This window comes from Perca flavescens, chromosome 22 (assembly GCF_004354835.1).
Source record: "Perca flavescens isolate YP-PL-M2 chromosome 22, PFLA_1.0, whole genome shotgun sequence".
In the NCBI taxonomy this organism is placed as follows: Eukaryota; Metazoa; Chordata; class Actinopteri; order Perciformes; family Percidae; genus Perca; species Perca flavescens.
The window spans coordinates 23,164,686-23,186,512 of NC_041352.1; the positions used below are offsets into that span (position 1 = coordinate 23,164,686).

General features: G+C 41.9%; 1 protein-coding gene across 3 annotated transcripts in view; it reads left to right on the forward strand.

The window, feature by feature from the left end:
- The window catches only part of LOC114549130 (cadherin-6), a 77,395-nt gene that overhangs the window by 21,389 nt on the left and 34,179 nt on the right, over window positions 1-21,827 (forward strand). For 2 of the 3 annotated variants that reach the window (XM_028569316.1, XM_028569317.1), the window contains exons 2-4: window positions 2,626-3,016; window positions 14,577-14,871; window positions 17,686-17,805. In XM_028569316.1, the coding sequence (XP_028425117.1) occupies window positions 2,780-3,016; window positions 14,577-14,871; window positions 17,686-17,805 (652 nt within the window). In that variant the 5' untranslated portion in view covers window positions 2,626-2,779. Of the gene's footprint in view, window positions 1-2,625; window positions 3,017-14,576; window positions 14,872-17,685; window positions 17,806-19,558; window positions 19,678-21,827 lie in introns of those variants that run through there. The other variant, XM_028569318.1, reaches the window with a different exon arrangement.

Genomic DNA, 21,827 nt, shown 5'->3' on the forward strand with positions numbered 1-21,827 from the left:
GCACCTTTCCTCTCACTCATCTTCCCTCGCTCCATTTCCCCTCATTATCTTCAGTCTGTCTGGCTCCACTTCTGCATGCAGGTCAGGGTACTTAATTCATGTCCAGAGACATTGTTTGCTCCTTCTCCAACATACTGTGCGAGGAAAGCCGGACCAGACTTGCCATACATTGGGGCTAGACTGCACCCCCCCCCTCCTCTCCCTCCGCCGGCGTTCTGAGAACTAGCGATATGCAGGAACGTTGCAGACGCTCCCCAGCGGACCTACTGATAACCCTCCTACCAAACCCCAGCCGAGGAACACTGGCGGCCTGGATATCGCCCAGCCGGAGAGAAATAATGAGAACAAAAGCAGAATACATGGCCTTCTTTCTCTTTCTTCCTACCCCTCCTTCTCCTCCTCCTCCTCCTCCACCTCCGTCCTGCTCTGTTCCCCTTGTTCCGCTTCCTTCACACATTTGCCAGCGCATTCTGCGTTGGCCTTCAGAGGATGGCGGACAGAGAAAAGGGAAAGTAGAGGGGTGGGAGAAATGATTGAGAGACGGAGAGACGAGATATTCCATTGCCCACATCAGGGCCCTTCTCTGTTGTTCGCCAAACAGACATTTTGTTCAGTATCTTTACACTGATCGTAAGGTAATAAACTGGGGTTGACATTGCCCAGGGTCTCCATTGGCATTCTGCTGGGTCTGATAACAAAGTGTGCCGAAGCAGATTGTGTAAAACGATAGAATGGGCCGCTCCACATTGAGCCTTGCACTCTATTAGATGTTGATTCAGGGGCTTAATGCCGATAAAGTAGCTCCGCACATGCTCTACAAGATGTAAGCCAATACATTGATGTGTAATATTTCTAATCTGATATTTATCAGGTTAGGCTGCACTCAGCCTGCCCGTCAATCAGATGACTGACAGTTAACATAGAGCATGTGTGTGCACATGAATGTATATCAGGGCTTGAGTGAACCGGAATGCGCGGATGTGTGTGTGCGGCAGCGGAAATGCCATCCACTGTGTTACAGATTTCAGATCTGCTTTTATCATGTGGGCCCTGACTCATGCTTGGTTTTCACCTGGGCATGACTTCTCAAAATTGTCTGCCTCAAGTGTGCACAGTAGTTGCATATTTATTCAACGCTTTTTTATTTTTTTATTTTGCATTTGTTTTTTATTTTGGCAACATTTTCAACGCAGGCTTTATCAAGTGATTGCCATATGTCACCTCAGATCTACCATTGCAGCATCTTTGGTTGACAACCTAAAGCAAGTGCAAATGTGTACCATGGCAGAAAAGGAAAGAGAAACTGTCTAAATTCAGACGATAGGAGGAAAAGTAAATGTAAATAAAAGCAAAGGATTTGAGAGTAAAATTGATAAAGATGCTTTTTGGCGTTTTTCCCTTTCCTTTATTGTGTTGTATATCTTTTTTGTGCACGTTATAGGTTTACAAAGTGAAAAAGCCCAAAGTCCACCCCAAAGGGACTTACCATCTCCAACAGAAAACACTGTTCACAAACTGCTCCAAACAGCTCTGTTGTAGTCCAGCCTTTACTTCAGAGACAAACGTGAGTCACTTTATAACACACGTTATAATGCTCGCCTAGCTGCTAGCGTGGCACGCCCTCATGCTCTGCTTCTGACTGGCTAGTAGTACTGACCTAGGTACTGCGCATGTGCGACTCCCAACAAAGATGGAACAGAATGAGATGCCTCACTCTGTAGCTAAAACAGAGAGCTCAACACACAGGGTGAAAAGAGGAGCTGCAGCAATGTGCAGTACAACACAAATATGGTGTTTTTTGAAAATGAAACCACATAAACCTATTCTGGTGCAACCTCTAAATACAATTATGAACCTGAAAATGAGCATAATATGAGCACTTTAAGTCATAAAACTAGGTCAATTGATTTCATTGTCACTTTTCAGTTGTTTGTTTCAAACCCTCTTTACAGTATTGGTTCATGGTTAACCCTTTTTTGGTTTTTATTTCGTTTTTATGATTGGATAGATCTTTATCTTTATTGCTTTTTTTAAGCAATTAAAGCACATTTGGAAAGATATGTATTTTCTCTTCCCCTCTGCACCTGGTATTGACTCCATTTTAGAGGCACGACATCTTCCGAAAGTCTGGAACTCCACCAAGTTGGTCTCGACTACAGGTTATGAAAGAAAACAGGAGCTTGTGCAGTGCTCAAACGATGGAGGAAAAAGAAAATGTAAATAAAAGCAAAGGATTTGAGAGTCAAATTAACTTTGTCATAAAACTAGGTCAATTGATTTCATTGTCACATTTCAGTTGTTTGTTTCATTCCCTCTTTACAGTGTTGGTTCACGGTTTGCTTGCTTTGGTTTTTATTTCATTTTTTTATGATTTCATAGATCTTTAGATCCCTATTGATTTAATAAAAATAAAAAATAAACATTTATTTGAAAAAAAATTCTTTTCTCTTCCCATCTGCACTTGGTCTTGACTCCATTTTAGAGGCACTACATCTTCAGAAAGAGTGGAACTCCACTGAGTTGGTCTCGACTACAGTTATGAAAGAAAACAGGAGCTTGTGCAGTAACAAATCGCTGCCTCTCCTCCCAGTATTGACACTCTGTTTTTCTCTGTAAATGTTGCAGGTGCCGTTTGCCGCCCCATGTGAGTCCGAGGAGCCTTCCCTGCTTCAGTAGATTACAGCATGTGGACTGATCCGATACTCTGACCAATAACCACTGGACACAGACCACTGAGGTGGGGGGGGGAGAGAAGACAGAAGGTTGTGGTGGTGTGGCCATGGATAGAAGGAAGGTTTGCCTATTGATGGTGCTGTGGGTAATGGCCCACCTCAGCTCTCCAGGGCATGGCCTCAGGGCCCTGCGAAGGACTACAGGGGGGCGGAGGGGGTCCACAGGGCTGACGGGACAAGACGCCAATGGAGTGCCGCTCAAGCGCTCCAAACGAGGTTGGATGTGGAACCAGTTCTTTTTGTTGGAGGAGTACACCGGGACAGACATGCAGTATGTCGGAAAGGTAGTTAAAGAGCATGCTTTCTCAGTTTTTTTTCTTTATCAGACACTCACAGCACCAAGCTGCTACACCAGTTGTACACTAGGGATGTCACGGGTACCGGTACTTCGGTACCAACTCTATGCCAAAATGACGGTACTCATTCTTATGCAGTACCGTAGGTATCGGGGGATGCAATCCTTCTGGACCTGACGGGGGCAGTATACACGCCTAACCTTACAAATGTTCTATACTGCCGTTAAAATGCTGCACAGTGAGCGCACGGATAACTCAGTTGGTAGAGCGGGCGCCCATATATAGAGGTTTACTCATCGACGCAGAGGGCCCTTGTTCGACTCCGACATGTGGCCCTTTGTTGCATGTCATTCCCTTTCATGTCTTCAGCTGTCCTGTCAAAATAATGGCCCGGAAATGTCCCAAAAAAAAATGCAGAGCAGCCTGGAAAAACAGTGAATTAGGGGTGTCCCCGACTAAGGATTTACACATTCAAATCAGAATTGACGAATCTTTCTATAGTCGACTGATAGTCAAATCATCTGTGTGTGTGTGTGTGTGAATGGGTTGGGAGGGGCACGACACTAGTCAGCAGGAGGGTAACATGTAAACCGCAGGCGCGTATGGACGCGTATTTCACACCCGCCGCATGCATAACCATCTCTATTTTGGGAACTGTGTATCCTGGCTCAAGTGTGCACATTAATTCTTTATAACCTTCACCGTCCACAATATTCACTGGCCTCATTGTGAAACGAAATAAACTCTGCAATTTTGTCCGGGATTTCTCTTTTCCTTTTCTCGGGCAACGGCGGTCTCAAATCTAGCTTTCTTTGAGTTAGTTTTGGCGCAGCTCCGGTACTACTACTACTACTACTACTACTACTACTACTACTAGATGAACTGCTGTCGTCAGTCTGATACTGTGGGTGGATCTAGAAAAAAGACTAACATATTTTAAGTCCCAACATATGATATTGCTATTCGTAAATTAAAAGCGCCATTATATATGAAAAAGTGAAACGTCTTTATTGGTAATAAACTTACCCGTTTTAAGTGGAAAGCCATGTTTGTTGTTGATGAGTGGTAGGACATGAGCTGTTGGCACAACTTGCATTTTACTTTTTTTGGATCATCTTTTACCATTTAAAAGTGCATCCGCACTTTAGATTTTCTTTTTCCAGACATTGTTAAGTAACATTAATCTCCTCCTCCTAGAAGTTGCGTGGGAGCCATAATAACGCATCACAGCCTAACGTTAGCTCTGATAGCTGACGATAGCTAACGATAGCTAACTTAAGCGCTTGTTTTAGCGGACCTCCATAACGTCCAATTACTTTAACCAGCATAAACCATAAATAAACATGCTTGTGAAAGACGTTACTGTACGCTAACGTAACGCCAGGCTTCAAAGCAGCGGGCTGTGGGGTCCAGAAGACTGATGTTTTCTCCTGATTACATGTAAATCACGCTCTCCTTGCCCCATCCACTCCACACCAAAACAGAAAGTTGAAACGGAAAAAAAACACTGACACTGAAAGAAGAGTGACATGACACTGCCCCCCTCCTAAATGTTTAAATAAAGGAATTAATGATTAAGTATTATTATTTTCTTCTTTTTTTACACACCGTGGTATCGACTTTAGTAGGGCGTATCTTGTACTTTTGTTGGTATCGGTACCGACTACTAGATTTTTGGTATCGTGACATCCCTGTTGTAGACTACAGCTGCTTTTCATAGCAGTGATGATCACACACAATCATACACATGCTGTGTTATACCAGTGATCAAACAGCAGCTCAACAGATGAGTCCACCGCAGATCAGCTCATCTCATCTGTAACCAATTTTACCTACAATAATTAAATAAGCACATGGATAAGATTTGTCAGATTCCTAATCTTGTTTATTTGTTCTTTGATCACAATGCTTCCTGATTCAAATGTTATTTTATTTAGGCAAAGTTCTTGCATAGTGGCTTCTTTTGTAGAAGCTTTGAAAAAATATTGTTTCGGTATTGAAACCAAACCTTGGGTATCATGATGAGACTAGTATTAACAAAAGACTTGCAGTAATCATCACAGATCACATAAATAAAAACACAGACATATAAAGTTATATATATAGAGTTTTTTGTGATTGTTGCGGGCAAAAATCCTTGATTATGCGGCACGTTTTCTTAAAAAATGCAATGGAATATGCGGGATATTTATGCAATTTTATGCAATTTTATGCAGGAACTTGCAAAAATTGCAGGAACTTGCAAAAACGGCGGTTTGATGAAAGAGAAAAAAAAATGATTCCCTCAACACTGAAAATGGCTGTAAACGCAACATTTATCAACTTTCTGCTAAGATACAGTACAGGCCAAAAGTTTGGACACACCTTCTCGTTCAATGTGTTTCTTTATTTTCATGACTATTTACATTGAAGATTCTCACTGAAAGCGTCAAAACTATGAATGAACACATATGGAATTATGTACTTAACAAAAAAGTGTGAAATAACTGAAAACATGTCTTATATTTTAGATTCTTCAAAGTAGCCACCCTTTGCTTTTTTTGACAACTCTGCAAACCCTTGATGTTCTCTCAATGAGCTTCATGAGGTAGTCACCTGAAATGGTTTTACCTTCACAGGTTTGCCTTGTCAGGGTTAATTAGTGGATTTTTTTCCCTTATTAATAAAAAAGCAAAGGGTGCCTACTTGGAAAAATCTAATATATAAGACATGTTTTCAGTTATTTCACACTTTTTTGTTAAGTACATAATTCCATATGTGTTCATTCATAGTTTTGATGCCTTCAGTGAGAATCTTCAATGTAAATAGTCATGAAAATAAAAAGGAAACACATTGAATGAGAAAGTGTGTCCAAACTTTTGGCCTGTACTGTATCTTAGCAGAAAGTTGAAAAATGTTGCGTTTACTTCACACAAGAGCAGCCATTTTCAGTGTTGAGGGAATCACTTTTTTTTCACTCTTTCATCAAACCGCAGTTTTTGCAAGTTCCTGCAATTTTTGCAAGGAATTTTTGTGACTTTTTTGCAATGAAAATGCGGGGATTATGAAATCATGCAAGCCCTGCATATTTTGATCGTAAATCGCAATTTATGTGGCGAAAGTGCGGCGTATTTGAAAAAATGCACCCCCCGCATAAATATGCGGACTTTGTCTGATTTATGCATTGAATTATGCGATCGTATAATCACGTTTTTGTGGAAGGACTGTACAGTGGTTGGTTGGGTTTACCAGATGCTGCACAATGGAAGTAGAAGAAGAAATCGCATGTAAACTAAACACTTTAGAACAGCGACTCCCTTGTGTTTAGCAGGAGTTCATTTAGCTCTCATTCAACTAACATTGCATTTGCAGAAATGTTTCTTTTCATACTTTTCTGACTCATCTAGTCCATAAGTCCCATCTCCCTCAGAATATACAGACTCTTTTAATCTTTTTTTTTGCATTTCTAATAGCAGTTTGTTCAGAATGAATAAAAGGAGTACTCAGTGGTTGGTGTGAGCAGCTGTCACCACCCGCCACAGTTGAAAAGAGTAAAAAAAAAAAAAGAAAGGGTGTACATAGAGTACAGAAACCCAAACTTCATCATTCCTTAGAAAACTGGGATACTTGTTACGCTGTTCCACTGATAAGTGATCCCTACGAAGTGAAGACACCTAGGCGGTGAGCACTTGGCAAAGATATTTGCAAAAAAAAAAAAAATGAAGCAACAATGTCCATCTCACAAATTGTAACTTTGAACGCGGTGCATCAAAATCTACAGCTTTCTTGTCTCCTTTTCAGTCTCTCTCTCTCTCTCATTCTGTCTTTTCCTCAATGTCTATTGTGTGTTTATTCTTCTGGGATTTGTTTTCCACAACTTGAACTTTTTACATGCTATTTTTGGTCATTTAAAAAATGCCTCATTATTTACTGCCTGTCCATACATATATTTGTATATATAGTTGTGTTTTTTTTTTGTTGGGATATTACACACAAATAATCTGAATTTGTGATTTTAAAAAGGTTAGTTTCTATAATAGCACTAAAGGGGGGTGAAAAAAACTAAATACCGTCTGTGCCTTCTGTTAGTAGCATAATGGAGTTCTAGATAACGTAATTATCCTCTACCAACTCAAAGGAAAAGATCTGCTCTTAATGAGAAGCTGCAACATAAATAACATCATGTACATGAGTGCATCATTCTGTCTCCAAGAATACAAGAATCACCCCATCATCGGAGAGTAGACGTGACATGATACTCCGATCGGCTAATGCTCATGTATCGGACTTCCATCCATCCATCAATCCTCAGGCTTTCTTTGCTGTTGGCTGTCCAATGTATTTTGTGCCTACTGTCAGCTCTGTGGTTGCTTGCACGACGTCCATTCCACTCACATCAAGCCGTACTTACGCGGCAGTCTTGCCCTACAGTAAAATATGACTTCCTCTGAAGGTATTATTTGTTCAACAAAATGAAAACACGGTGTCGACCCAGATAACATTGGGGGGGGACGTACGAGAAGACGGGCCAAATGATGCTTGCTTTACATGCAGCGGAGCAGAAGTCAAGATATCCGTCTCCTCTTCCAACCTACTGTAATTGAGGAGATTGTGAAGCGTTGTGGCAAGGTCAGGACGACTGAGGAGGAAGAAAGGCTGTTCTGTGCGAGGAGCTGAATGGGGCTAGTGCTTTGCATTCCCATCGTGTGTCCACGGAGGATAGAGTCATCCAACCAAATGAGATTCTGCAACATGCATCCTCCCCAAGTGGGGTGGGTTGACTTTCAGCCCCGGTCTAAAAGGATTACAACATTCCGTACGGTTTGAGCCGAGCAAATACTAGGACTGACAAAAAGAAAGTTGAAAAGAACAACAGAAACAGAGCGAATGAAGATGAAAAGTAAGTAGTGAGCACGATCAAACAGCTTTTGTCTTCAAAGAGTGGTGACTGATGTGCCACTCGTCCTTCTAAGCTTGTAAAAAGACTAATGGCAAAAAAAAAAACGAATTGATTATCTGAGTGTGGTATACATTTAGAGAGCCAGAGGCTGCGGCCTAAGAGCCCGTCTCCTGAAGACGCCATTAAGGCATCAACATTCAAGCACCACACTTAATCATGACTCTGAGCACTTGTTGCCCACCCCCCCCCCCGACCCCCAAGTACATGCAGCTGGGCACTTCTTCTCATTGTCAGCTCACTAGCCAGTTGTCACATAGGATTGCGGTACGTGGCTTTTATCTGATTGCAATTACTGTTTGGTAATTGCTTGATAAAGTACAAGTGATGAATGAGGCTCTAAAAGGAATGAATGGCTTTCGAGTTGAACACGTGGCTCAACATAGAGAACAACCATCTGCATCCACATCCTCAGGTGTAGGCCGTGTTCTCACGGTGTACTGGGTTGGAAGAAAAAACCACAAAATATCACTACCAGAAACACAAAAGGAAAGGCTTTTGTCATTGCAAGTGACACCATGGCAACCAGAGAACACAGCGTGGAACAAAACCACTTTTGTTAGTGGTGAAAAAAAATGAATCGGAAATAACACAATGGCAGGTTATTATAAACAAGGGAGCAGCTCTTGACACACAGTAAAAGATAGAATGATGAAACTACACTTGAATTACAACATCCCATCTCCAGTTGTTTGGTAAACTCAATCTCTCCCGGTTGCTCCCCCCCCCTTCTTTTTTTTTTTTTTTTTTACGACTGCTTTATCGAGTTGTGAAGTGCTAACAAATGAAAGTTTAATCTTTCCTGAACAAGTGTAACAAAAGCTGTTGGAACGGGAGGGAATTAAGGGAAGCAATCGAGATGAAGGGGAACAGGAGACTCTGGCGGTGTCTTGTTGTGGAGCTGGTTGGCTGCTAATCTTGCTAATCTTGCTGTGTTGGCCAATGATTTTTTTTTTCTTTTCCTCCTGCAGGAGGGGAATCGTACACTGCCTCTCATTAGCAGGCGAGCTGCATACAGGCCTCGCAGGGCCGCGGCTGTCACTGGGGGAAGAGAATGTTTGTTTATTTCATTATTTCTTACTTTACCAAAGGGCACATATCCACTGAAAATGGTTAATGGCCTGTGGTTTAGGAGTGTTTGTGCTGTACTATCATATCTCATAAAGTATTTACAGCCCCTGATAGGCCCCAGTGGTTCTTGGTCTGCTGGATAGACGCCTCAACACAGTCCCTAGCAAGTAAGCAATGTTCTCTGTATGTGCACAAACACACACAGCTCGCACGGAAATATACACTAGCCTCCAGTAATGGGCTGAAAATCAGAGGAAAAAAAAAGGCAGATGAACACAGACATAATATTCTTCCCAGTCCTGAATGACTCAGCGGTTGAAGCGACCTGGGGGAAGGACTCAAGCGTCTTATGGCAGCCGAGTGGAAAGGTGCAGGGATGTGTGTGTTTGTTTGTAGTGTGTGGAGGGGGGGGGGATTTTTGGTCTTTGTTCATGCTCCCCCACCCGTTACCAGCTGCTCACCTTGGCAAAGAGGCAAGGAGTTTGCAATATGGCACAGGCCTGGCTGTACCCGCTCCATGGCAACCCCTGCGGGTCTCCAGTGGCGACCTGGAGCACACATTGGCAGTGTTTGTTGATTAGGCGATAAGTTTCTGCTTGTGTGCTCGGAGGGGGGGGGCAACTTCAATTATGCTCTTCTCCCAGGGTGCAAAGGGTGTGATGAGGTCATGCGGCGGCGAGGCCCGGCAAACATCTGTCTGACAACGTTGCAGGCGGCGAAGCGATGTCGGAGCGAGATACGCCAACATCACCCCAGCACCTTGCATTTGTTTCCATGCTATCACCTGCCCACTGCTGTTTTGAACACCCGTTGGTTTTGTCAGGGGGAGATTAATAGATTTTTCTATCAGCCAATATTCAGCCTTTGTCTCTGCAATCAAGTAGTACGTTATATTTGAATGAGGGGCGAATGGATGTGATATATTTTGTACATTTGTTATTTCTTTCGATATTTCATTTTAAATTGAGAAAGAAATTGAAAAAGAAAAGAATTTTCCTTTGAGAAAATATTTCAGCCTATTCCCATCATATTTAACTTTTCTCAAGAACAATTTACCTTGATTTTAGAAAAAAACTAGGAACAGGTTGAAATGTTCTCTACACAGTTTAAAGAGAATGATTTAAAAAAACGTGTAATAAAAAATACAAGACACTGAGTCTAAAATAAATACCAGAATCAGCCTTAAAAAGACGCGATGTATAGTTTGTGTGTAATTGTACAGTGTGTACAACTACTAAGGCTGTTAAAAGCCTCCAAATTCCCAGAACCAACTCTGAGGACATGACCTCGGCCCCGGCCCTGCAGCAAAGTGAAAACAAACTGTTGGGAATGGCCTGTAATTAAAAGATAACATGCTAGAAATTATGCATGGGACACAAAACAAAAGATGTGAGAAATATTTGTTAACTGACATTTCACCTTTAAGTCTCTGCAGCTTTGACCACAAATCTCAAGTTTACACATCAACGGACATTTGATGGGCTATTTTTGTGCACAGTCTGAGGCTACCATCTGGCTACATAGAAGGCAGCCAGTTCTCGACAGGCCAGGACACAAGGCCTTAAAGGCTAACTGGCTAATTGCCCTAAGCAACCCATTTCCAGTGCCATCTTTTTGGCCTAACTCGAGTGAAGCACAAATGGCGGCCAGATCGAGTCTGCACTAACATTTGCTGCACTTGAAGCTGATTAATTTCACAAACAAAGACGGCTCGCTTCGAAGTTCTCACGCGCAGATGTCTGATGAGTACCACTGCACTTCTCAGCCCACTTTAAAACTGGAAGATGAAGCACGTAGGAATATAAATAAATATCTTCTACTGTGAAAAACTCCAAACATTGGAAATATTATGGTATCACTCTGCAGAGAAAGCTAATTGAGTGGAAGTGTATAGCATGTCATTGATGATATAATGATAAATGTGCAATAGTTTGCTTCCCAACTAATTCACTGCCAAGACATTTTCCTGCAGTTTTGCCTTAGAGCCTTATTTCAAATCAACTTGTTAGAAGGATTCTCTGAATTCAAGTTTCATTTTTCTTGATTTGAGTGCAGCAACATTTACTTGATCTTTTGCCACTCAAGATACAGGCACTCATTATTAGAAAAGCATTTAAACAAGTCTGTTGCAAACAGTTTGAAATAGTTTGGCATTGCAATGGCAGACTGTTTTAGTTGGTTTAAAGGAGGTATAGAAATAGTTAAACATTTTGGGGGAAAACCGCTTATTTACTTTCTTACTGAGAGTTAGATGAGACGATTAATACCCCACTCATGTCTGTACGGTAAATATGAAGCTACCACAAGCTGCCTGTTAGCTTACGTTGAGTGGAGTTGGGAAAACAGCTAGCTTAGCTCTCTCCAAAGGTCCCAAAAACAGACTACCAGCACTTCTAATGCTCACTAATTAAGACATATCTTATTTATTTAATCCGTACAAAAACTGAAGTGTAAAAACAACTTTATGCTAAGCTAACCAGCTGCTGGTTTTAGCCTCATATTTACTGCACTCTAAGAAATAAAAACGTAAAATAATAGAAAAAGTTTTGGCAGCTCGTTACTCGGACTTTGTCCTTTAATTAAAAAAACAGAAATGATGTGGGTAGCTACAGTTAAAATACAGAACATTTTCTGTTAGGCTGATTATATAAAATTCTGTCATACAAAGCTGCTCAGTTAGTAACCCTGCTGAAAACAAAAGAAAATGAATAAATGTCGGGGGGAAAAAAACTCCAAAAGGTTGAAAAAAAGCGCAAAATGCAGTTGTCGGAATACAAATTATGCAATTTGAAATGTAAAATACAAAAATACAACTGTATGTGAATCACAATCTATGGACAATTTCTGCTAAAATAAACAGACATGCAACTGTTAATACACAGCTATTTCTTAGAGTGTGGATAGACATGGTAACTCTTGGCAAGAAAGCTCATAAGCTTATTTTCCAAAATGTCAAACTAGTCTGTGAAGAAAATTAGGATTTTAGGCCGCTATTATAGACAGAATGACTTGAGAAGATGGAGATTTTTATTTTTTTATTTTTACAGTGTCCTTTTCCTTTACATAAAGATCAGCAGTCCCAGTGTTAATAGATATAGCGTCATGCTCTCTGCCTTTTTTACGATTTGGTACCACAGGAGGGCAAAGGAGAAAAGGCTAGCTATTGATGTGCCAGAGCTTCTTGGTGACCATGCTGAATGCACATGTGGCTTTCTTTTCTCCCCCTGTGACAGTTTAATTGTATTTTCGATATAAATTGATCAAAGGGCCATTGTGAATGTACGTTGGGCTGCCACATTGATTTCCGGGGGAGTTTTATTTTTTTTTTCTTCTCTTAATTTGAGTAGAAGGGCAGCGGTAAATTCTCCTCGGCAGCAAGGTGGGCAACTGGGAGGGACGGGTCACTGCAGCAGGCGCAGGAGTTCGATACTCTGAGCTGCCTTGTAATATCCTTCAGGGGAGAGAGGAGAAACTCTTGAGAACCACAAGATCTCTCTGTTTTCATAGAAATGATAGTCGACACAGCGTATGTCACACTGTCTATCTCACATATCAGCCGAAAGGAGAGGACTCAACGGTTATTAACTGAATTGTCGTGCCGGCAGAGATAGACAGCTTGATAGACAATCATAGAAAAGGACATTGCGGCTATAACAGCGGGAGAAAGATAATAATGTTGAAGTGGATTGTTTTCAGCCAACCGAGTCTCTATTTGGAAGCACGTACTGTAAAAGCAGAATAGAAAACAAATACAATTCTGCAGGATATTCTCCTGGCTTGGTTAGACAGAGAGAATAAGAAAGAAAGAAAAACAAGAGTTGTTTTGACCAGAATTCAAGTGGGTTAATGAAACAGTGCTCCACTCTAGATCCTAATCCGAAGATGCTGAAATTCTGCAACACACTCGTCTGGCTTGGTTAGACAGACAGAGATGGGAATGAAAACAGTCATTTTTTACCAGCATTCAAGCAGGCGAACAAAATAGTGTTAAAGATGCTAATCCACAAAGCTGTTCATCTCACACGTGCCAGCTTTGCCCTGATAAAACAGCATGAATTAGTAAAGCTTCCCAGCACCTGGGATGAAAAGCTTTTTAATATATGATGAGAAGGGAGACTTTGCAGTGTGCTCCCACGTGACCCTGCTGCAACGCGCAATATCCCCCCTCAGTCTGTCCACCCGGCTGAGCCAAGAACGCCAGTAGACAAAAGACAACTCGCGCTCAAAGGAAAATATGCATTCGAACCGTCAAAATTCAAACGTGCCGGCTCACTTGAGTTAACGAGGTGTCAACAACAGACCTCAGAATCACGTACTAGTGCCCACTTATCGGGGTAAACATTCCGGTGGCGTTTGCCTCGGTTTTGTACTTTGCAAACGTGCCCTCTTTTTGCCCTTTACCTCCCCCTGCAATTATTGACATGTCCTTGGTTATTAAAGGAGGGGGAAAGGGAAGTAGGCAGGGAAGCAGTGGGAGGGGAAACGACTGGAAAAAGCTTTTGATGAGTTCTCTGAGATAAATATGTTGGGGGGATTTGGTGGTGGAATTAAAATGTCAGTGCATGCTAAGCTGCTGTTCATGCAGAAAAAAAATTAAACGGGAGATAGGGAGGGAGAGAGAGCAAATAATAATGAGAACCACCACAGATGAGTGGACTCTGGTGGTCCTCTGGCATGTTGGTCATGTTGCTGATCCATCAATGATTGGCAGGCGGCGGACGTGCTCGCACTCACGCTGGTACTTTGCAGACTTCGACACACTGGCATTCTGTTTTACAGCACTGTGAAAATGCCACCGTGGCCCTGAGGTAAAAAAAACGATGACAACTTGCATGTAACAATACCAGTAAAAGCAACATTTTAAACGCCCCGGCTCTGTGTTTTCTTCTTGGCAGGGTGTGAATTTCACCGAGACAAGGTGAAGCCTTCGTGATGACTTGATGACAGTTTACTAAAGACGATATGAATCTGTTAAATAACACCAAACACACTTATCAAAGCTGTCAGTGTGTTTCTTTGCCAAGGCCCAGATTGGTCAGATCACTGATATGTGCACAGTGTATCAGGAAATACTTAAGTGGAAAGCTGGGTTCCTACTTTGAAATTTGATTTTGTTGACATTCGCGGTACAAAGTGTGCATTGCTGGGAGGTTGTTGTTTTTTTTTGCTCTGCACTTCTTAGAGATCACCTGTCAATCAAACCGTGGAGCCAGCACTGTGATGTTTCTCCATTTTTGTTGGACTTTATGTAGATGAAGTTCCTGTTCACTCTGGCTATTTCTGTTCCTGCCAACTAGGAGCTATTTCCCTTAAAAAGGGCTAGCCGACACTTTGTGTTCATTAGAGCAAATCAAGCAAATGTGAAAGCTTTCATGAACCAAAGTGTGACTCACTGTTGTGCTATAACAATTAGCAATAGAGAGCTGCAAAGTGGGAATTTATTAAAATGAAAATGCCACAAATTGTTGCTTGAAATAAATAGTTGTTGTGGGTGCTGCAGGAACCCACATTATTATATAACATTTCTTTTTTTCTCCACAGCTTCACTCAGATGGAGATCGAGGAGACGGAAGCGTGAGGTACGTCCTCACAGGGGAGGGAGCGGGGTCCCTCTTTAAGATCGACGAGAAGTCGGGGGACATCCACGCCACCAAGAGGCTGGACAGGGAGGAGAAGGCCTACTACATCCTCCACGCCAAAGCCATCAACCGCTTCACCAACGAGGCGCTGGAGGGTCAGTCCGAGTTCATCATCAAGATCCACGACATCAACGACAATGAGCCTCGATTCACCAAGGACCCCTACATGGCCCGAGTCCCTGAAATGTCTGACATCGGTAAGTTCTTGCCGTAATTATTCCCCATAATCCCGTGAACTGTTCGTAGTGCACGTACGTACCTACACTGTAGGGCTGTGTGATCATCGTTCATTGACTTGTCGAATAATTCTGGGCAAACCGTTAGTGTTAGTGTAAGTTTTAGTGTCCCATGTTTTATAGGTTTTGTTTGAAGTAATGCCTCATAATGGAACAATGTTTTATTTCATTGAATATCAATTTGATTGAGTGTGATTCATCTTTGACTTTGGAAGTTGTTTGACAAATAATCTCTTCGCAAGGTCGACCTACTTACTTAAATGGTATCTCACTAGCCCGGAAACCAGACGAATCTGAGAGCTCCTGTTTTATTTGCTCTGGCAGATCCGTCTGGTCCCAGTCAGTAGGGTTGGGTACAGGTTGGGTACCGAAACCCGGTTCAAACATGTTTTATTGCTCTCATTGGTTGTAAGTCTATCCAATTGCGGGCAGAGGCGTTTTGGTCTACGGCCGTTGATTACGCATCTTAGAAATCGAAAATGAACTGAGAGGTTCCAGACTAACTCGCATTTGTAAACTGGTCTGGCGATGTCAGGCATCTTCTGCTAACATCTTACCTTTTTTATGTCAATAAATGCCTTTTAATACAGTGTAACAGATTAGCACACCAGTTTAGATTCCAGAATTGTTAGCTAATGCAGGTCACTCACTAGGCCCATATTACCATACAGCACCCACCTGAGATATGTCTGCCATGTAGGGAAATGAATATATATAATATATAATATAATAATCATTTTATATATAATAATATATAAAATGAATAAGTAATACTAGGTTGGTGTGTGTACAGCAGGCAACGAGAGTTGCATTTAGTGTGTAAAATCATATTTATTGATCATAAAACACACAATATTTAAGTGTTTACACAAACAAAGGTGTGTGTGTGTGTGTGTGTGTGTGTGTGTGTGTGTGTGTGTGTGTGTGTGTGTGTGTGTGTGTGTGTGTGAGGAGCTGGATTAAAAGGCTTATGATTCAAATAGGATAGAGATGTTATAAAATGCCAGTCTTACTGGATCAATGGGACTTTATCAATCATAATAATGATGCAGACTCAACAAAGAGCGCCCGGCTAATTAAATGAGACTAGGCGCTGTTTTATGACCGGAGAATAAACAAGGTAAAGCGTCTCTGTGACGGTTCCAGCACTGGTGCAGATAATCTTTTAAATACAATATTGTATCTTATTAAAAACTGTATTTCATTTAATTACCAGCATTGTCAGCTGTGTCATCACAGTGAGCGATTGCAGATTCCACTTCTGCAGTTTCTTAGACAGCACCATTTGCGGGTTTCGTGTCATCCTTTCTTCTTCTCATTCGGCAACAAATTAAACTTTAATTCACCCTGCACTTTGGCTCCAGCTTGGTCTAAAAGTACACAGTGGCCTCATGTATATAGATCAACAATATGAAAAGGCTTCTAATCAATACTTGCATGAAAACATGGTTTGAACTCTCTGTTCTGTTCTGCTGCGGCGGAGCTTCGGGGACTGAGGGACATCGGTCTTGCAGCCCAGACATGTGACAGAGTTGTCACTTGGTTCAGCAACCCCAAGAGAGAGGCCAGCACTTATCTAAGGGCAACACGGGTGCCCATGGCAACAACCGAGGTGTGATGTCACCGCTTGGCAGAGCATGTGTTCACGAGTGACTGCGTCGAGACGCTGCCCCTTTAAATGTGACATCCACTTTGAGTTTTATTATAGTCTCTCACGGCTCTGACATTCTTCTCTCGGACTCTCAGGCTGGGACGACATTGACGCGCCCCTCCTTTGACAACTGAACGATTACAGTCAAGCTAAATCACTCCCCCTGCACCAAAACTGGGATTAATCCTGACTTGTTTGTCAGAAAATTCTTTTCTCAAAAGCTTAAAGTCGGCGATGAGATGGCTGATGTGGATCAGTGATATTTTCTAAAAAGCCGCCATGTCAGAGAAGCCTCTTTGAGTCTAATTCCCTAGTTAAAGGTATTAGTGATCAAGGTTCGGTGAACTTTGCTGAGGAATCCTCCCGAACTTTCACTTACATCAAATCAGACAGCCGTGGTCTTTCTCTATCTCTGCTTTTTGGTCCATACGATTTCTTTTTTTTTCCCACAATATTCTTCATCCATACATTGATTTCAAAGGAGGGAAACACTCCTCTCACCCCTTACAGATCATAGCTGACATCAAATTAGAGAAGTTTCATGGGGTCGTTATCCCATTGTATTGCACAATTCTATATTTATACCACTTTGCCATTAAATATTTCTACTCAATTAATTTTCTTCTGCATGTAATGAGGCAACACTTTTGGCCCCGCAAGGCGCCATTTAGGAGGTAGCACTTGGCTAACCGTTTCCCTTTGTTCTACTGAAACAGGGCTTCAGCCTCTGTGGAAGAGAAAATGGATCACAGTCGTCCGTCTGCTATCAGATATTTGGCTTCTTAGAGACACTCCAGATCTGTGGATGCACTAATAGGCTTCTTGGGGTTTGCATCGGTGCCGCTTGTATGCTTAGAGAGATATACTTAGAAAAATACATTAGGACTTATCGATTACCCGCGGAAATCAATCATGTGTAAGGGTATAAGTGGCCGAGGAATAAAGATTGGTTTGGGTAATGCAAAGGGACAGAAATTATCAGTCACATTCTGCATGAGCGTGATTGGAAAGAGGATCCGACACCTCATCAGAAGGTGCATCAGCTTGACCAATTATCCAGCAGGCAATTTTCAGCAGTATTGAAGAGTTGATCTAAATCATTGTCATGAATCTTCTTTCCCCAGGCACCTCTGTAATTCAGGTGACAGCCATAGACGCAGATGACCCCACCTACGGGAACAGCGCCAGGGTGGTGTACAGCATCCTGGAGGGGCAGCCGTACTTCTCTGTGGACCCAGAAACCGGTCAGTGTCAGGTTAAAAAGTCAAATCCAAAAAGTACTCTTAATGTACTCAATATACAGCTGTTGGTGGTGTACTTTGTATGCATGCCTCCATGTTGTTGCTATTCCTTTCTAGTGTAGAAAGTGACATCAAGTTCACTGCAGAGGAACCAACTTTTTCTACTAATGGTTGTCTGTATCCTGAAGAAAAAATCCTTTACGACAGGGATCTTCAACAGGGGGTCCGGGACCCCTAGGGGGTCCTCAGAGTCACTGCAAGGGGGCACCTTGTACGGTAGCCTCAGCCCCAGTGTATGAATATGTGTTAATGGTGAATGGTTCCTGAACTATGTTAAAGCGCTTTGAGTAGTCGTTAAGACTAGAAAAGCGCTATATAATTTACATTATAGTTTTATATTTTTGTAGCATTGAGAGCTTTCCATGTCAGCAGCAGTGAAAGTTGATCACAGAGGTGTGTCTAAAACATCGAAAGTGGATATCATGTCTTGGTGTCCTTCAGAATCAAGAGCCGGCAGCTTCTTTGGAGATATACCAGAATGTAGCACCCATACAAGGAAAAATCCATCAAAAGGCCAAGATTAGAACGTCTCCTAACCGCGTGTAACCTCAGTAAACCTGCATGCACTGCAGCCACAAAGGATGTTTGCTTTCTGAATCGCGCACACAACTCCTCAGTATTTATTTGGTGGGAAAAGCTTCCATCCTTCAGCTCTAACAATGCTACTGCCACTGCACTCTCCACCTACATACAAGTTTACACCCCTCCGTCTGGAGGTGGCCATTCCGGGGAAAACATAACAAATCGCTGAGGCAGAAATAAAGGAGGCAAGCTGAGCTTTTACCGAGAAAGGAAATTAAAACAATGTATCAACAAAATAAAGCCTTGAATGCTGTGAGTTGTACTTAACACCGAACCAAAAACGCCGACATGTCTGCGACCTCTCGCAAACCGATGGGCGAGTGGGATTTATTGTGGAGAGAGTGGCAAATCACCAACCCCAAAAATCTAGTTTTAATCATTAATGTGCGCTTTGGAACACATCCCGCTCGTGTCTTTTTTTTTTTTTTTTTTTTTTTTTTGCTTAAACAAAAGGGAAACGACAGAAAAAAAAGCCATTTGCAGATTAGCGGAGGGATTAACAGTAATATGGTTTATCCCACATGTGGTATGTAAGCTGACATCCCCTCTTACACAAAGACATGCCTGGACATCACATTATACGCAGGATTTGTTTCTCCTCTTCTCCTCCTCTGTGTGTGTGTATTGTAGTCATTAAGCAACAACAAAGGTAGACAGAGATATAGAGCGGGCGTGATGCCGCTATATAAAGCGGCTATGCGTTTGCTTCCTTTCCTAAACGATCGCTGTTCTCTTAACAGTGTCTTGCCCGTAAGATAAATTGCATAAGTTGCATTGTGCCTGCATTTCCTTTTCAACCACGATATGTATGGGGGGAGAGAGAAAAGAGCAAGTTGGAAGGCCTTTAGAACAGCGTAGGCATGTGTGATCTGACCCTGAGTGATGCGTCATGTCAGCCGCTCCTTCTTTGTTATTTTTTGACATGCAGTGAATCATCTATTCAGACTGGAAGTTTGTCAAAGCGGTTCATTACAGTAAGGGTGAAATGTTTTTTTTTTTCCGTCTTTATTCTCCCTCTCCACGTCTGTCTGCCTGCCTCTCCCCTCCTCCCCCACCTGTGTTTTTCCTTTTTTTTTTGTTGTTGCTTCAAATTCAAACGTGTAATAGCAGACAGGATTTAAGAGGGGCTCTGATGGGAGATGGAGCACACCTTTTGAATACGCTGCCAATTACCGCTTCACTCAGCCTCCGTCCTGACTCCAAACTGGAGATCTAACGTGTCAGAGCGGAGAAGTAAGCAACTGCACAGCACTTGAAAGGCTGAACATTAACAGTCTTAATTCCAAAAAGCGCTAGGTAAATGATGCCGAACGGCTTTTGGAAGCGAATGTAACGCGTAGAAAATTCAAAGAATACGCTGTGGCCCCTTTGGTCCACTCGCCAGTTAAATTATGAGAACACAGACACCAAAATGTGCTCCTGTGTGACCGCTGAGCTCCATGCCGCTGCACTTACTCAGCGAGAGAACTGACCTTTCAGTAATAAAATGTTCCTTGTAGTTCGATTATCTGGCCCGTAGATGCATGAATCTGAAAAATGAAATACCGTTCATTCGATAGAGCTGATGCAGACAGGTTTATTTTAAGGGCTAGTTCGGGGTGTTCAGTGATGTGAAGATACACGCAGTCCACTTCTCTTCATGTCATATGTCGGGTTGAAGATTGTACACAAACCTGCCACACTTGCATAGTTTAAAAGATGACTATTTATTGGCTCTGTTTGAACTGCACATATCATAACTGAATTCACTCGTAGTGTACACACTGTATTTGCAGCTAACAACTATTTTCAGTATCAATTCATGATTATGATTATTATTTTTGATGAGTTAGTTCATCATTTGGTCTAAAAAAAGATCCCAAAGTCAAAGGCGACATCTTCAAATGCCTTGTTTTGTCATGATTATGATTATTGTTTTGATGAATTAGTTAATCATTTAGTCTAAAAAAAGATCCTAAAGTCAAAGGCGACATCTTCAAATGCCTTGTTTTGTCAGACCAACAGTCCCAAACCCAAAGATATTAAGTTGGCAATTCATAAAACCAAGACAAGCAGCAAACATTTGCAATCAGGAAGCTATGATTGGGGATTTTAGAGGCATTTTTGCTTGAAAAATGGCTTAAATTATACATTAATTATTAAAATAGTTGGCCATTATTTGATTGGTTTATTGTTCATGCTGTACATCTTACACTTACTGTACATTACTTACAGCTGCATGCACTTGCACTGTATACACCGGTATTTGGTTTATTGTTCATATTAAACATTCATTCATCTTTATTTAAGGTGTGCACTGCTGCTGTTTGCACCCCGTGGTTAGATTATTGTTGTTGCAATGGTACTAATGTCATCTAATGTCATTTAGAGCTGCTATACCCCAAACTGAGTGTGTTACAGAAAACTAGCTGTACATTGTAAAATAACCGATAAATTGCATAATTTAAGCTCATCCGGGGGTTTTTTATATGTTTTTATTTACAATTAAGCCATAAAGAATACCCATAATTTTTTAAAGAAGTAAGTTTAAACTAGTCTCGCTTTGCCAGACCTTCTTCCACAGCGCCACAGAGGAGGGTCTGGCTAGTCCACACAGCATTCCGGGATGGGAGAAAAAAGTGTAATGGTTTATTGGCATTTCTTTAAACCAATCACAATCGTCATGGGCGGTGGTAAGCGCTGGACGGAGCCACGGTGCCGCTGCAAAATAGCCTCAGGAAGGAAGTTGTTTTGGTGGAACGTGTGTATGTTCAAAAGTCGTGCAACAGAAAACTCTGATTGGACAGATAGTCTAGCTAGCTGTCTGGATTTACCCTGCAGAGATCTGAGGAGCAGTTAACCATAGTCCACAAAGAAAGGGGAAGGTGACGGACATCTGGCCAAAATGAGGGACATTCGGTGGAATTACCGCCGGCACCGGAGCAATCCCGGAAGCGGAACGTCACAGATATAGACTAGGTTTAAACTGACCCAGGTCACATGTTCCGGCACACCCGAAAGTTATTTTTGCCGCTACAAAATGGCGCTGTCGACCGCAGTTAAAGGGTCAACGTGGTCACAAGGTCCTCTTGTGCTGAGCACATCTCAGAAAATGCTTTCAGTTATAGAAGGTAAAGAGTTAAATGAGCCGCTGATGATGATGAGTCTCTCTAAGCAAAAAGACACAAGTGGTTAAAAGTTTTGTGCTGCAATTTTCAGCTTCTAACACATAACATTGATTCATTCTTTTAGGATTGCAGCTAATGATTATTTTCCTAATCAGTTAGTCTGCCGATTATCTTCTTGGTTGGTCGATTGATCATTTTGTCTATAAAATGTAAAAGAAAATGTAAAAAGAAATGCTCATTATATCTTCTTACAGCCCGAGGTTTTACCTGACCGAC